This window comes from Opisthocomus hoazin, chromosome 5 (assembly GCF_030867145.1).
Source record: "Opisthocomus hoazin isolate bOpiHoa1 chromosome 5, bOpiHoa1.hap1, whole genome shotgun sequence".
NCBI lineage: Eukaryota > Metazoa > Chordata > Aves > Opisthocomiformes > Opisthocomidae > Opisthocomus > Opisthocomus hoazin.
Window position 1 is genome coordinate 37,503,369 of NC_134418.1, and position 15,207 is coordinate 37,518,575.

The window sequence follows — 15,207 nt, forward strand, 5'->3', positions numbered from 1 at the left end:
CTAGAACAGCATGTCCGAAGTTGGACTGCTCAGCCTGGATGTGTATTGATTTGGAGGGAATTTCTTTGTCATGGGTGGCAATGACTAGGATTCTTGGTTCAGTGAAATTGTTTTTAGATCCCTTCTTAGATCTCTTAAAACATCCTTGTCTAAACTGAGATTCTGTGGCACTGTGCTGTGGCAGACTGGAAATTCTACAACAGCTTCAATCAATTTTAAAAAAAAATTGATAAAATGTAATTCAGTTAAATTAACGAGTGCCTGCTACTTTTAAGTTCATTTTATTTTGCATTTAGCTTGCAACACATGAAAATTTTTGTATCCACGGACCAGGACGCTACTAAGAAGTCTAATAAAAATTACTCCTGAGTTTTTGGAGCAGCGTAGGGCTGGTGGTGATATGCCAATAGATTATTGAATATTTAAAGGTAGATGATTTTGATGGAATAATTAGAAGTGAGAAAGGAGGTATCACTTTTCAGTTTCACACTTCTTCCCAATGAGAATAAGAATATCAGTTTACAACTCTTGGGGGTCTCAGGCAAGGTTCTCTTCTGCACATCAGTGCCTTGTGTGTGGATTGGTATGAAAAAGCTAAATGTAAATGGGGTTTCAGGCCCAAGAATAGACAGTGCAAGCAGTAGTGAACAACATTGGCAATAATAAGGAACTCCTCAACAGGCAAAAAGCCTGTTTAATATATTAAAGTTGGGTTTTCCACTGATAAATTTTTCCTTAAAAAGTAGTTATTGAAATGCTTTTGAATATTTTTGCTTACCAGAAAATTAATACTAGTTAATTTTCTTTTGTTTACGTTTGTTTCTTTCTCTCAGATTTGTTGATATCCTGCTATTTTCAGTAAGAAGTTTTAACACTGTGCTTTAAGCATGCTTAGAACTTTCTAGTTAGTAAGTTACTAAAAGTCACATTACTGATTTAGTGATCAATATGAACATGGATTGACTCCTTTAGCAGCAGGTATCAAACACAGGCTTTTGATCTTTTGCATATACCAGTATTTTAATGTAATGCCACATTATTTAGCACTGAGGTATGTTAACTCCTCTTAAATGCTTATGCATTGTTCATGGAAATTCTCCCATATAGAAGCATTTTGGACAGGCACCTCCAAAGACAGATCAGTCCATTGTTTGATGATCTATGCCTATGGTGTCACCAGAAAAACAATATAGAAATCCATGATAATGTAAATTCACCTTTCCTGTTAAGGTTGTCAATTCCCATTTTAGAGTTCTTCTGTGGAAATACGAAGATATTTCTTAACTATGAAATGACACTATTGTTTTATTCAGCACCATCAATTTTACAGTATGAGTGAATCACTGAAGCAAGTTAATTATAGAGCCATATCCTAAAAATTAAATTCTTGAATCTTTTAAGCTTAAACTAAAGTTACCCTTTTTTCACTTTGTGGCAGTGTTATCTTCTCACTTAAAATTTCTAACATGATAGTAAGAAAGGTGGAGTTTTGCTATAAACTTAGGGTTCAAGATATTTACAGACCTTGGTTTTAGCAGCAACCAATACATTTAATCTGATAATCTGGTGTGTAATGTATGATTTACAGCTAATTGGAATTCTCATTGGGTCTAATTCTGTTCCATGTTCTAATCCACTCTCTGATTCAAATGAAAGTTCTCTGTGGCTTTCTGGGATTGCTGAGCTTCTTAGAGCAATTTTCTGTACAAGGAGATAGCATGAGAGTTCAAGCTTATGTTTATCACTCAGGTAATAGATTCAAATACCCCCTGGGCCTGTTTTCAGAACATATGTGGAGTCTTTTTAAATTGTTTTGTCAGTGACTGCTGTGTTCAGAACCTTCATTAGTACTTCTGGTTACCTCCCTTGATGCGAAATGGCATTCATTTTGTAAGTTGATTGTGTTAAAAGCTAGGCAGGAAGACCTTTAAAGAGCATGTGAATCATTTGGAAGATGACTGTGGCGCTTCTAGTAGCAGTTGTTCATCCTTTATATTTGTGTACTTGAATACATTTTTACTGCTGGTGGGATCTGTTTCGAATAGAAATCAGAGAATCTTCGAGTTCTGTAATAATATAATTACCTAGCCCAGTTGCATGGATGTAATTATACATGAGCATAAGATTTTGCATGTAAAATACATAAAAATCATTCTGGCTTTTAGTGGTGGTCTTTTATAACTTCATAGTGTTAACAGAAGTACTTCTGGTTTAATTTTTCTAGTTCCTCCCTTTTCTTATGTGAAAAACTGGTTCAAGTTGTTTACTGGAAAGAATCTGACAAGTTACTTGTAATCGGCCTTCCTGAAGAAAAGTGAGTTTCAAATTAAATGCTTTGTTTTCCTTTTAATTTTATTTAGTTTCCTGTTATGTGTTCTCAAATTGTACTCTTCCATAAAAAAAGCAAGAAAGGGAGGGCTTACAATATTTTCTTTCTACTATAACTAGTTTCTGTACCTGTGATTACACTTTTTTGATTGACTTTGTTCACATCTTTTTTTATATCCATTGTTACAGTTTCTTCTTCATTTCCTCTAAAGGGAATAATGTCTCATTAGATCTCAGAAATACGTGTAGGCTAGAAAACAGTATTTGTCAGTATTTGGTAAAGTCAAGTCCTGATTAGACTACTGAATAACAGGCGTAATATTACGTATTTATGTGTTCTAGGAGAGGACTTCCCCCCTCACCCCCCTCAGCTTTGCTGCTGTCTGTGTCATGGGCGAGTCACTCAAAGGAAATCTCTCATACAGTCCCATGAAGAATTTTTTTGTTTGCACTGTATGACTAGTTAAGAATAGAGCTTTTCAGAAGATGCCTATGCATATTCATACTAAAAATGTTATCAATGTAGCTGTACTTTGGTATTTTATTTTTTAGTGTGCCACTTACTCAGCTGAGGAACATGATTGAAGATGTGGTCAGGACCTTGAAATTTATGTACAGTTCTTTAGACAGGTGAGTTCTTTCAAAAGTATTTTCTTTTCAGTCACTAATTTTTCATTGATGCTGACTGAAAAAGACAGCTAGTAGCATTAATTTTAATGTTTACATGGAATTTCTTTGCATGTTCCTTTACACTTGCACAAAAACCAGAATTCTGTTGTTCTTGCCTTTTTGTTTCAGTCTTAACACTAGTAAGACTCTTTTCAAACAGTCTTTGTAACTTCAGAAAGTTTTGTCCTTGATTAGGTTAAATCATTCACATAATCTAAGTCACTGTGGAAGTCAACAGCAGTCTGCAAATGTTACGCTTTGTGTTGAGGCACTGTCTATAAAACATACATATGAATCAGTGTTACATTTTTAATAAAGTAAACACTCCAGACTTCTCAACTTTATTTGGCAGAGTGACTGTCTTTCTCTGCATTTGGAAATGACCCAGAAAATTTTCAGTCTAACTGTAACATACATAAAATTGCCAAGGTAGGCTATTCATATGCTTGCATGCAATTCAGGGTTAAAGTGTGTATGCCATAGAGAAAAGCCTAATACTTGTGTTCATTTTTCTGTGTTGAACAGAATAGAAGTTTCTAGTAAGAACAATCTCACATTATGTCAGGCCTTATCTTTTTCTTACAATGTTTTTTATGTCGCTTTATGACCAGGAGTGGCTTTTACTTCTAATACCTGCAACTATGTAAATGCATCTCAGCTTTGAATGTGAGGGGTAAAGTACTCGATGTGGATAGAAATATAGATCATTTAGAATAGTAGAATGCTTTTTTGTATCTTCTGAAGAAAATAAGATCTGTAACACACCAAAAATAGTTAAATAAATTACTAAAAGAAAAAGATTAATCTTCATTTCCAAAAGGACAAAGCTGATCACTGTCTCATCTTAAGTTGCTCTAAGACATCTACTATAATACTACACTGCTTTATTTTTTTCATTGTTTGTACGTACTGCCTGGATATTAGCCTAGTGGGTTTTTTCATGTTTAAAATGAATGTTAAAAAAGAAATCCAAATGTAGTATCATGCTGTAAGGAGACTTCTATAGCACAGAGGGTTATATAAACAAGCTACAAGTTTCTCAATGTTATTCTAACTTGGAGTTCATGTTTATTCAGTGCTTTTTGCCAGGTGGAAAATGTTTCTCGCCTGGATCATTTTTTCAACCTGTTCTTCCAGCGTGCGCTTCAGCCTGCAAGACTCAAGTCAAATGCCAGCCTCAGTGCTCAACACTATGATACCTGCAGTGCGTTATTCTTAGACAATCTCCCAGGCTTGCGCTGGCTGACGTTGCCTCAGGAAATCAAGGTAATGTCATTTTCAGATGTCTCTAGGAAAACTTGTATGTGAGAGGCCAGAAAATTGATGCGGGTATCTTCTCCTGTAATTGTGTAATTTACATGAGTGCTTTTCCCATCCCAGATGTCCTGATTTAGGTTAAACAGAACCGATTCTCTTTTAGTGAATTTTCCTTACAGCTAAGTTCTAAGTAACTGCATTTTTCTGAAGCTGGCTGCATATTTTACAGACAGTGTCCGCTCCAGAGCTGATAACACCTAATCTTTATAGTTTTACTGAGCTAATGGTAGGAAATGAATGCAGAAAAAGGCCCCTGTTTAAAATACTGCTATGGCAGCCAAGGTCACTGATAGACCTCTTAGGTCCTGCAAGTGAGGAGTCACAAAGGGTTGCACTTGCAGGGAAGGGCGGACAGGACAGGAGACCCGATACTGACCAACGAGGTGTTCCATGCCATGCACGTCATACTCAGCTTAAAGCTGGGGGATCACGAGAGTCTCGCTTTCTTCGTCCGTGGCTGCCTTCTGAAGAGGACCCTGCTCCTTGTCCTGCCTGCGATCCTGATCCAGACTGCGATCTGTGCATCCCTGAGTCCAGTTCCTGCCCACTGCTGAGGCCAGTCCGGGTCTGCCTGGTGCCGCCTGCCAGCTGCTGGCAGGATGCCAGCGCCCGGCACCCAGCTCCGGGGAACTCAGTATCGGTTCTGCCTATTTTGTTTTATTTCTCTAATGCTATTAGTTAAGCTGCTTAAATATTCATTTTGTAAGTCTCTCTCCCTTTTCATCCCTTTCCTTTCCCTGGGGGGGAGGAGTTAACAGAGAGCATCTGACGCTCTGCTGCTTGCCCCCCTGCTCTGAATGGCGACACCAGACCCGCCCGGTCTCCTACGGGATCCTTTATTTAAGTTTGGAACTACACAATCATTCCCACAGGAAACATTGCTGTTATGAGTGTAGTTTGGTCACTTTAGAGTTATCTAGGAAAAGAACATGGCAACAAATTAAACTTTATTTAATATATACATATACACACACACATCTCTAACAACTAGCGTGTGTAGTAGGGAAAGCAGACCCCGGTATGTAGCTTTATGTTTCATTTTGAACATTAAGTATTTTTCAAGGTAGAAAATACTACTTCAGAAGTCTGTGCGTAACATGTAATTTAGGAGAGCTATAAATGGCTGTTGCAGAAACAAAATAGATATCCATCTGTCATCTGTTTGCCACCATACAGGTGCAGCTTTTCTGCACTGTTTCACTGTGTCTGGTGACCTCCCAGTTAGAAACTGAGTTGTGCTTGAAGCAGCAGTAAGACAAAAGCTAGGTCGCAGTAAATAGCATAGCTTTCAGTCTTAAACCTCATTTGCATGACTTAAGAAGTTAAAATAGGGATCATTAGGATAATTATTAGAAAAGTAATATATTTTAAAATAAAAACAGTAGATTTTATACGTGTGCTGCATAATCCCTGCTAAGTCTTCTCTGAAGTGTTTTTTCATATACACAATAGAATTGATGTTATTGGGCCAAAATACATAAAGGTGATATTTCTTCAATTTGAAACAATTGTAATAATTTTTGTACAAGAGGAAACAATCCCAAGGAGATTTCAGCAGTGGAGTTGTCAAGACGAACACATACTTCATTTATTCAGAAATTTATGGTATTTTTTGAAATTACATACTCATTTGAATTACACAAAATGAAAATCCAATTCAGACTGAGTTATGCAAAATGAAGTCTGCAACAGGGATTGCAACTAGAAGAACTTTGTCTTACTGGGTGGCAGATTCTGTAACGCAGTTCCAGTGTAGTTTGGCTCTGCATAGATAAGCAAGTCCTAGCCATGTTGTACAGTAGTTGGTAGACAAGCTTATTGTAATACCTTTTAGCCACATAGTAAGTTCTGCAAAGTGAACAAGATGCAATCCTCAGAGAATGTAGGGGAAAACTTTTAGGAAATTACACTTAGGACAAAAACTGATAATTGTGTCTTATGTACAGAAAGTGCCTCTGAAATGTTTTTTCTCATATGATTTTTTTTTTCTGTTGTGTATCCAGATCATCTTTCAATTTTTTTTTTCTTAAAAAGCCCCTGTGGATATTTTTTGTTAATTATGGTGTCAAATGTATTCTTCACTAACACAACTGTGTATGCATTTGTTTAGAAACAAACCAAAAGACTTCCCTTACTCCTTCAAAGGGCTTATAGTTTCCAATTTTTTTTCCTCTGTTTTCATGTTACAGTTTGTTATTTGAAGTGATTTAGCGTCACTGCCTAAGGGTTAGGTGTTCCGTGTAAAGCATTGCTAGAACATGTTTTGATCTGACAGTAGTTTCAGGTGTAGATAACTGAGTCTCGCTAGCTGCAGTTTGCTGCTTTATTTTCAGTTGTACTGGAAGTGCAGAAATCGGTGTGTACTTTCAAGACATGGTGATCATGAAATGATTGCTTTTAAGTTTCTCATCAGAAAGGCCTTCTGAGACTTTTGTGTGGCACTAAGTAGATGAAAGCTCGCCTTTTGGTTTTTTCCCCTTTTCTCCCCACCTCCCCATTTTCTCTCTTTTCATAAATGAAAAGCTCTAGTCTTGGAAGACGGTACAGTCAACTTGGGTAAATAAAGCATCCAAAAGAAATTATTTTGTAGAGCACTACACCAAAAAATTAAGCAGGGCTGAAGACACTGTAAGTACCCTGGCTCCCTCTTGGCTTTTTTTTTTTTCTTCCAATTTCTATAATCTCATCAGTATTAATAGTTGCTATTCCCTTGTAGGTTTACTAATGTTTCTTATTTTAATCCTATAGAGGGGTTTTGGTTTTTTTTTTTTGCTAATTAGGTTTTTAGCCTCATAGCAAAATAAGACTAAAAATGAGGATTCTTCATTGAATTTGTAACAACTTGGGGTAACATCCATCTCACCTTCTTTTAAAGCTATAATATAATGACTACAGTTGGGGTGCTAATTCTGAACTCTCCCTATTATTTAATGGGGAAAATCTGCCACTTTTAATAGTAATTCAACTGCGCGACTTCTGCTGTTTAGTATTAGATGAATCACATCTTAGGACTCCTGTGCCTTCATCTGCATTAACTGTGAAGAGAACCCGAAGTGAGAAAAGACCAGTTCAAATAGAGAATACCTATGCTGTAGGTATTTAGTTCCTTGGATGAGACTGCATTTCATTAAACATGTGAATAAGTAGCTAATTACTATTTAAATCTGCTGGCCTTTAATGACACAGACATATTTTAAAGTTCGACCTCCTTTTCTGTTTAGAGCAATCGTCTGACATACAATATAAAAACTCTAGTATCTATGATTACAGTTGAGAAGGTAATTTTCCATACAGCACATATACTTAAATTGCAGTTTGCTTCTATTTTATATATTGTCCTTCATTCATAAAGTGTTAGATATCAGGCACTGTAGTAAGGCCCAGTGGACCCCTTAGATTATCAGTCATTTCACTGCAGGGCCTAAAGTGGATGAAAGAAATATTTGTTATGTTTTTCATCCTCTTGAACGTTAGTGAATCTAGGATTCATGTTTGCCTTTGTGATTTTTGAATATTTTCAACTCCACAACTAGGAAATTATCTTCCATATCATGTGAAGAGTTGTTTGCATATCATATTTCAGTCAATACATGTATGGCAATTTTTACAAAATGTCACAGGAAAAATAAATTCATTAAGATAGAATGCTGTTTAGAATATGTTAGTCTTGTCATGGTACAGTTTGTTTTTTAATGAGTATTTGCCATGATTTAATACAAATGAGACAGCTGGGAAATTTTAAGCTGAGAGTTTTCTTTCATGAGTAGACCCAAATTATTTGTAGGCTTGTAGATAACATAGTTAAGGCTAGTTCTAATTATTAGACAATGATTCTAATCTGAGCTGACCATAAACTCCATTATCCAAACTTGTTCATTTCTTTTGTTGTTGCTGATGAAGTATTGTACTCACTGAAAGTAAAGAGGCTGTATAATGGAAAATTGAAAGTGCTTCAAAATGACCTTACTTCTGCAATGGCATATTCTTTTAATTTATAGGGTCTTTATTTAAGGTTAGTATCAACTAAGACTTTCCTGGTTTTCTGATTTTTAGGTTTAATAAGACTTCATGTACAATTTTCATAAAAGTGTGTTTGGAGGGGAAGGGATGAAGTGGTACAACTTTACTATTGACAGGGTTTGCGGAATTATTTCAAGTTTGCTACTATTCAGTAATAGAAGTTGGCATGGACATTGCAAGCTATGCATCAGTCAGTGTTTTTTGTTACCAAACAGATTTCTGTTTGCTGGTGTGGCCTTCTCTTTTTTTCCATAATATGAATGACCTGGATGTAGAGTTAGAGAGTGCCCTCAGCAAGTTGGCTGATGACACAAAACTGGGATGAGTGGTGGATACAGTAGTAGTCTGTGCTGCCATTCAGCGAGACCTGGACAGGTTGGGGAGTTGGGCAGAGAGGAACCTGATGAGGTTCAGCAAAGGCAAGTGCAGGGTCCTGCACCTGGGGAGTAACAACCCCATGCATCAGTACAGGCTTAGGGCGGACCTGCTGGAGTGCAGCTCTGCGGAGAGGGACCTGGGTGTCCTGGTGGACGACAGGTTGACCACGAGCCAGTAGTGTGCCCTGGCTGCCAAAAAGGCCAATGGGATCCTGGGGTGCATCAAGAAGAGTGTGGTCAGCAGGTCAAGGGGGTTTCTCCTTCCCCTCTGCTCTGCCCTAGTGATGCCCCATCTGGAGTACTGTGTCTAGTTCTGGGCTCCCCAGTTCAAGAAAGATGAGGAGCTGCTGGAGAGAGTCCAGCGGAGGGCTACGAGGATGGTGAGGGGACTGGAGCATCTCTCCTACGAGGAAAGGCTGAGGGAGCTGGGCTTGTTCAGCCTGAAGAAGAGAAGGCTGAGAGGGGACCTTATAAATGCTTATAAATATCTGAAGGGTGGGTGTCGGGAGGATGAGGCCAGACTCTTTTCAGTGGTGCCCAGTGACAGAACAAGGGGCAATGGGCACAAGCTGAAGCACAGGAAGTTCCGTCTGAACATGCGGAAGAACTTCTTCCCTCTGAGGGTGACGGAGCACTGGATCACGTTGCCCAGGGATCTTGTGGAGTCTCCTTCTCTGGAGATACTCAAGACCCACCTGGACAAGGTCCTGTGCAGCCTGCTGTAGGTGACCCTGCTTCGGCAGGGGAGTTGGACTAGATGACCCACAGAGGTCCCTTCCAACCCCTACCGTTCTGTGATTCTGTGAATTGTCTTCTTTAGTGGCAGACTGATAATGATTTAATTCTTTCTACCTTGCCCCGTAGTATGTGTCTAGATAAATTTTTGCTAAATGTGCTTGAGGCCACTGTGTTTGCAACAATTTTAGTCTGACTTCTGCTTTTATAATAGGTATGTATGAACATCCTGTTATTTATGTTTTAGCTACAGAAGTATGTATTTATGGAGAGTCTCAGAAAAGTTTCTTTCATGCCATAACTCCAGACCTAAATCTGCTATCCAGGTGAAAAATGTCAAGGTGTGCACATAGTCTTGTAAGACGCCCAGCCAGTCATTTGCAAAATCCATGCTCCATAACTGAAGGGAATAAAACATTTACGCAACACATAGTTGTAGAATGTGGTCAGTCAGCAACCTAATGTATATTTGAAATGTAACTTAGTGCACCTCTAACTGTTGTCACACATTTTTTCCTATCCAGGAAATGACACTTTTTTTTATTATTTGGTGATCCATTTTTTTTTCCGCCATGCTTTTCTCTTTTCTCTCAAGTTTCTGTAGAGAGCCTCTATTACACTTTGTTGCCTAGTTTAGCCTGCAGATTGTTTCTTTGTTGTAAAATTGGAGGTTTTAAAGGGATTTAGAAAACAACATAGTTTATATTTGTGATACAGACATTGCTTTCCAAAATTGTCTGAGATCATCCACATTTTAGAAAAAATTTGTTATTGCAGAAGATGACATTTCTGGTTAAGTTTTGGTGAGGATCTTTATATTTCATAAGGAATATAAAACTAAAAATGTCATTTCTTTGTTGGGCGGGCAGAAAGCCATTTAAATTTTAACTGGGGAAAAGCTGAGGCTGGTTGGTTGTCGCCTGCCAACAGCCTCGCTGACATTTCTCTGAAAAAATGTCTGTATTTCAATTAGAGGCAGCCCGTTAATACAGCCCAGAAGTTTGTAATGATGGGGTTTAGTTTCTTTTCCTTAAGTAGCACATTTATGTCATGAACTTCAGTGCCTAGTACCATGTTCTTTAAAGGAAAGTAGTAAAACTTACATAAACCAGCAGCTTCTGCAGTTAGAGAAATAAGCAAGCTTAAAGCAGTTTCAGTAGAACAAAGACAATGTGTGAGAAAGTTTTGGCAATTTCCATAGAGACAAAAACTAAATCCATTGTGAAAAAGATTTTTCTAATTTACTGATTTACTCAGTTGGATACAATAGCTTGCCAGATTTCAGAGTTGTCTCTAGACTTCGTGTTTTAAAGCACGCTGAAAGTAAGAGTGGTGTCTCCTTTATACCGAACAGTGGGTTCAGCAGGCACACAAGCAGAGAAATTTTAGTTTCAAAGAGGAGGGAGATACACAGCCATTAAGAAGGATTATTCTTTAATCGGATGAATTGAGGTGTTCCTGATGTTTGATATTACTACTGAAAAGTATGTGCAAATTTGCGTCCGTTCACTTTATGCTTACGAATCCTAATCTTCTGAGACTAGCAGGATAGAGCGAGCTATGCTATTACTGTAAGCTGATGTGCTGGAAATCTCTACTAAAATGTACTGTTTAAATATTTCAGATGGAAATTGACACAGCACTGAGTGATCTGGAAGCAGCTGACTTTGCAGAGCTGGTAAATGTTTTGGTTTTTTGTTCCCATTGCATAGTATCTTTTTGCCTAGGTGTCATATTCCGTAGCTTAAAAAAAAACCCTAATTCCAAACTCATCCGCTCTTTTTAATCAATTGGGAGTCAAAGTAAAGGTGTATGCTATATTATTCTTGTTTTAAGACAGCTCAGTTTTACCCATTCTGTTTATCTTTAATTTCTCTCCATGGTTAACTTTATAACTGTATTATAATCCTATAGGATTAGTCACTGACAGCCAATGATTTACTAGAATTTAAGTCCATGGGATGTCTACAAGGACACTCTAATTTCAACATAGCTGATTGTTGTTACGTCTCTTTTTTCATATAGACAACTGCCTCTTCCCAAGCAATTGCAAATAAACCTGAAAACTTCTATGGAGCACTGAGAACTTAATTTTCCAGTTTATAGAAAGCAATTACAAGTTACACAGATTTTTAATACTGTTAAAGGAGAAGATAGTAATTTACTTAAGTATCACTTGCTATGCGTGTTCTTTACTGTGCTGTATAGGACAGCGAGGTGTAAACATATTGAAATTTCAGTTTTACTTTCTAATGAAAGAGCTTTCTTAAACTCATGTTCCAGAACAGTTATTTTAAAATTATTTTCTTCATAGGTATATTATATTTGAGCATAAAGATAACTTGTTTGATCACATATTTAGCATAACAATTTTGGACATACATATTCTTCATTACAAAAGATACTTAACGATTCTTAAAACTTAACATACAAGGTAGGCAGACATATAGTCCTTCTTGAAAAGGAATAAAAAAAAAAAAATCACTGTACTAAACAACCTGGATGATTATTTGCACAAAGCAATTTTTATAAGTTGTAGTTTATTGCACAGAAATTGATTGCACCCACTTAATTTCAAATATACTATATCCACCTACAGATAGTGTTGCTAATCTGAGAGCACTGGTCATCTAGATTAAAAGCTCAGTGAATGGGTATATTTTGGGTAAAATATCAAATACTGGAAAAAATACTTTGACTTAGAAGTCTTACTCTAGGAGGGCCTCTGGTGTCAATAGTTATGCTTCAGCTATGTTGCTGTTAAGAACTCAGAGAATTAGCATACCCTAAGAAAAACAGTTTATGGACAGGTAAGAACTAAATAGGAAATCTGTTATTTTGAGCTGAAAATTGTTAGAGAAAATTGTAGTGACATGAAAATCAATAATGGAGGCTAAAAACTTGGTATTTCAGATAGCTGTTCAGTATTAACTGCCATAATGATAATAAGAACGGGTCAAGAATGGAAATATTAAATAAGATATTGATTACAATTGAATGGAATTAGTTGACTTGTGTTGGTAAAATAAAAATTCTGAATTAAAATTTATACCATGCTTTTTTTTCCACAGTCTGAAGATTATTACGACATGAGAAGATTATATACAATTATGGGCTCTTGTCTCTTCTACAAGGTAGTATTAGTGATTAAGGCCTAAAGATTAGGAAAATGCATCTGGAAATCTAGCACAGTCATGGAGTAACTCTTTTCAGAACCTCACAAATATGAAAAAATGAATGATTGCTTTAAACATGTATTTCTAGTAACAGACCTAAAACTCAAACACGGTAACAGAAAAAATTTATGTTGGGAAGTGATATGTACTGTATGATCAGTAAGAACAAAATACTTGTTTGAAACTCTCTCATGGGAATTTTGCTGCATATGATCCAACGATTGACTAGACAGTAATAAGAGTCAATTCAAGTGAGACTGTATGATATTCTAATAGGAATTTTTTTGTTCATTGCCATTTTTTAATAAAGACAACAGATGGTTAATCTGTCTTTAAATCAAAGGCTTGAGAAATTAGATTGACAGCTTTTTTTACTTTGGCTTCATTTATAAATTTATTTATCTCTATTAAATGTTGACACTGTATTCAGCAGTATAAAGAGGAAGATAACAGCCTTTGCTTTAAGGGAATTTACATTTTAAGGATTTTGTTGTGCCATTGTTCTTTATGCTGCTAGTGTTATGAGACTAAACTGTTAGCACAAATGGAACTACAAAGTACCTACCATGACAGCACTTTAACTGTAATGCCCTTAGTGCTAGAAGCACTGTTGTACTATGTATCTTCTTTTGAAATTTTATTAATTCCAGTGAAAGCTCAGTATTTTTGGTAGACAGGAAAGGAGAATTAAAGCATTTTAAATCTATAGCTGTTTTTAAAGCTGTTAAAGCCATACATTTCCCAGCTGGCCTTTGATAACTTGCATGTATGCTGATGTTTTATTTGTTTACACTTCATTTTTCTGATTCTTCAGATGTGGTGCAAAAGCTCAGTGTTATCTGTTGAACAACTGTATACCAAAAAGACTGTCTCTGGCCAGAAAGCTTACAATCTGAATGCATGTGGAGCATGGATGTCTCTCTATGAAAAATACTTCTAAGTGTTAAGTGATGGTGTTGTATTTCTTACTGAATACACTTCCTTTTTTGTGTTTAATTAAGGGTTACTTGATTGGTAATCACTTGCCAAAGGAAGATCTTATTGATATAGGTTTATATTGTCGGCACTATTGTCTGTTACCCTTGGCAGCAGAACAGAAGATTGGTCAGTTAGTGATATGGCGGGAAGTATTTCCACATCATCATATCCAGCCATGTGAAGTTTCAAGTTTTACAGGATACAGGGAGCCTGAAGCAAGATACTTTTTACTGATAGTTGGCTTGGTAAGTTAACATTTGCAGTATGCCTGTTCTCTGATGCTCTGTTGTTGTGTGTTGTCTGTTGTTCAAGATCAACACTTCCCATGCATTTTATTTAGTAATTTTACAAAATATTCATATTATAGCTGTTTCATGGGATAAATTTCTCTGAGAGTAGCATTATTTATACATTTGTAAAGCTTGCAAATCTAGGTATAAATTATCGTTATTTTTATGCCTTTTCTTAGATTGAAAATGTTTTTACTTTTATGATCTTGTATTTTCAGGTAACTCATTTCAGAAATGTGTTTGTTTTTTTTAAATGTAGACTTTTTTAAAGGAAACAACTAATGAGCTTCTAAATGATAACTTTTACATTTTCGTGATTAACTTAAATAACATGATAACAGGAAGATCTCCTTGACAATTATTTGATTAGGAAAAAAAAATAACTCCTTGGGAGATGAGCAGGGAGTGTTGAATATAGTGGTGTATTTTGCGCTAGTATCAGATGAGACATAAATATAATACAGCAGATATTGCATGTAAAACCAAAAGCTAATGTTGCTACCTCCGTGTTTACAGAGACACTTTATGTTGTGTGTCCTGCTAGAGGCAGGAGGCTGTGCATCAAAAGCTATTGGGAATCCAGGACCAGACTGTATATACGTCGATCAGGTCAAAGCCACTATACTTCAGCTGGAAGGAATAGATGCCAGCATAGAGGAAAGGCTAGATTCTCCTTCCATTCCACCTTTATCATGTGCTGACTGGTTCCTTCCTGCAACACGTGACAAACTGGAGAGCTCGACCACCTCACCCATCCTAAGCAAGCTACAGAATACTTCCAAATCAGTAACCACTCCAGCAAGCAAAAGGACCCTGTTTGGTGACTCTTCCTTAATGACACGTAAGCTGAGCCCTACGAGACACAGTGGAGGACCTGACCACGGTAACGAAGGTCCTGCGGAAGATGAAAGCAGTAATCCACAGTCTGTAGCGGATCAGGTCTGAGAACAAAGAGAACTGATAAATTGATAAGGTTCTGGTGGGCTTGGGGGAGGTGGCAGTTCTTTTAAAAACTCATTCAAGTAACTCTTTTGAAAAAAGCATGCTATAAAAGAATAAATCTTAAGAGCCCCTGAATTCCGTAGACGATACTTCTGTTGCTGTGGGAAACTCTGGGTAAGCCTCAGAGCCATCACATTTTTTTATTTTATCATTGCTTGTAAATGTTTGATTTTTTTCACATGAATAAAGTAGGCACAGCTGCATTGGAATCAGCAGAAATAATTGGAGAATATTCCCAAAACAATAATGGTGTAAACATAAGTTATCAGAACAAATTGCTGTATAGTTGTACAACTGTTTCTAACCCATTTTTGT

At 36.8% G+C, this 15,207-nt stretch overlaps 1 protein-coding gene across 3 annotated transcripts in view; it reads left to right on the plus strand.

Moving 5' to 3' along the window:
- Positions 1-15,207, plus strand: part of INTU (inturned planar cell polarity protein) — a 57,856-nt gene that overhangs the window by 34,790 nt on the left and 7,859 nt on the right. For all 3 annotated transcript variants that reach the window (XM_075420950.1, XM_075420948.1, XM_075420951.1), the window contains exons 6-12: positions 2,225-2,314; positions 2,881-2,958; positions 4,074-4,263; positions 11,071-11,124; positions 12,518-12,580; positions 13,624-13,845; positions 14,407-14,829. In XM_075420950.1, coding sequence (XP_075277065.1) covers positions 2,225-2,314; positions 2,881-2,958; positions 4,074-4,263; positions 11,071-11,124; positions 12,518-12,580; positions 13,624-13,845; positions 14,407-14,829 — 1,120 coding nt within the window. The remainder of the gene's footprint in view (positions 1-2,224; positions 2,315-2,880; positions 2,959-4,073; positions 4,264-11,070; positions 11,125-12,517; positions 12,581-13,623; positions 13,846-14,406; positions 14,830-15,207) is intronic.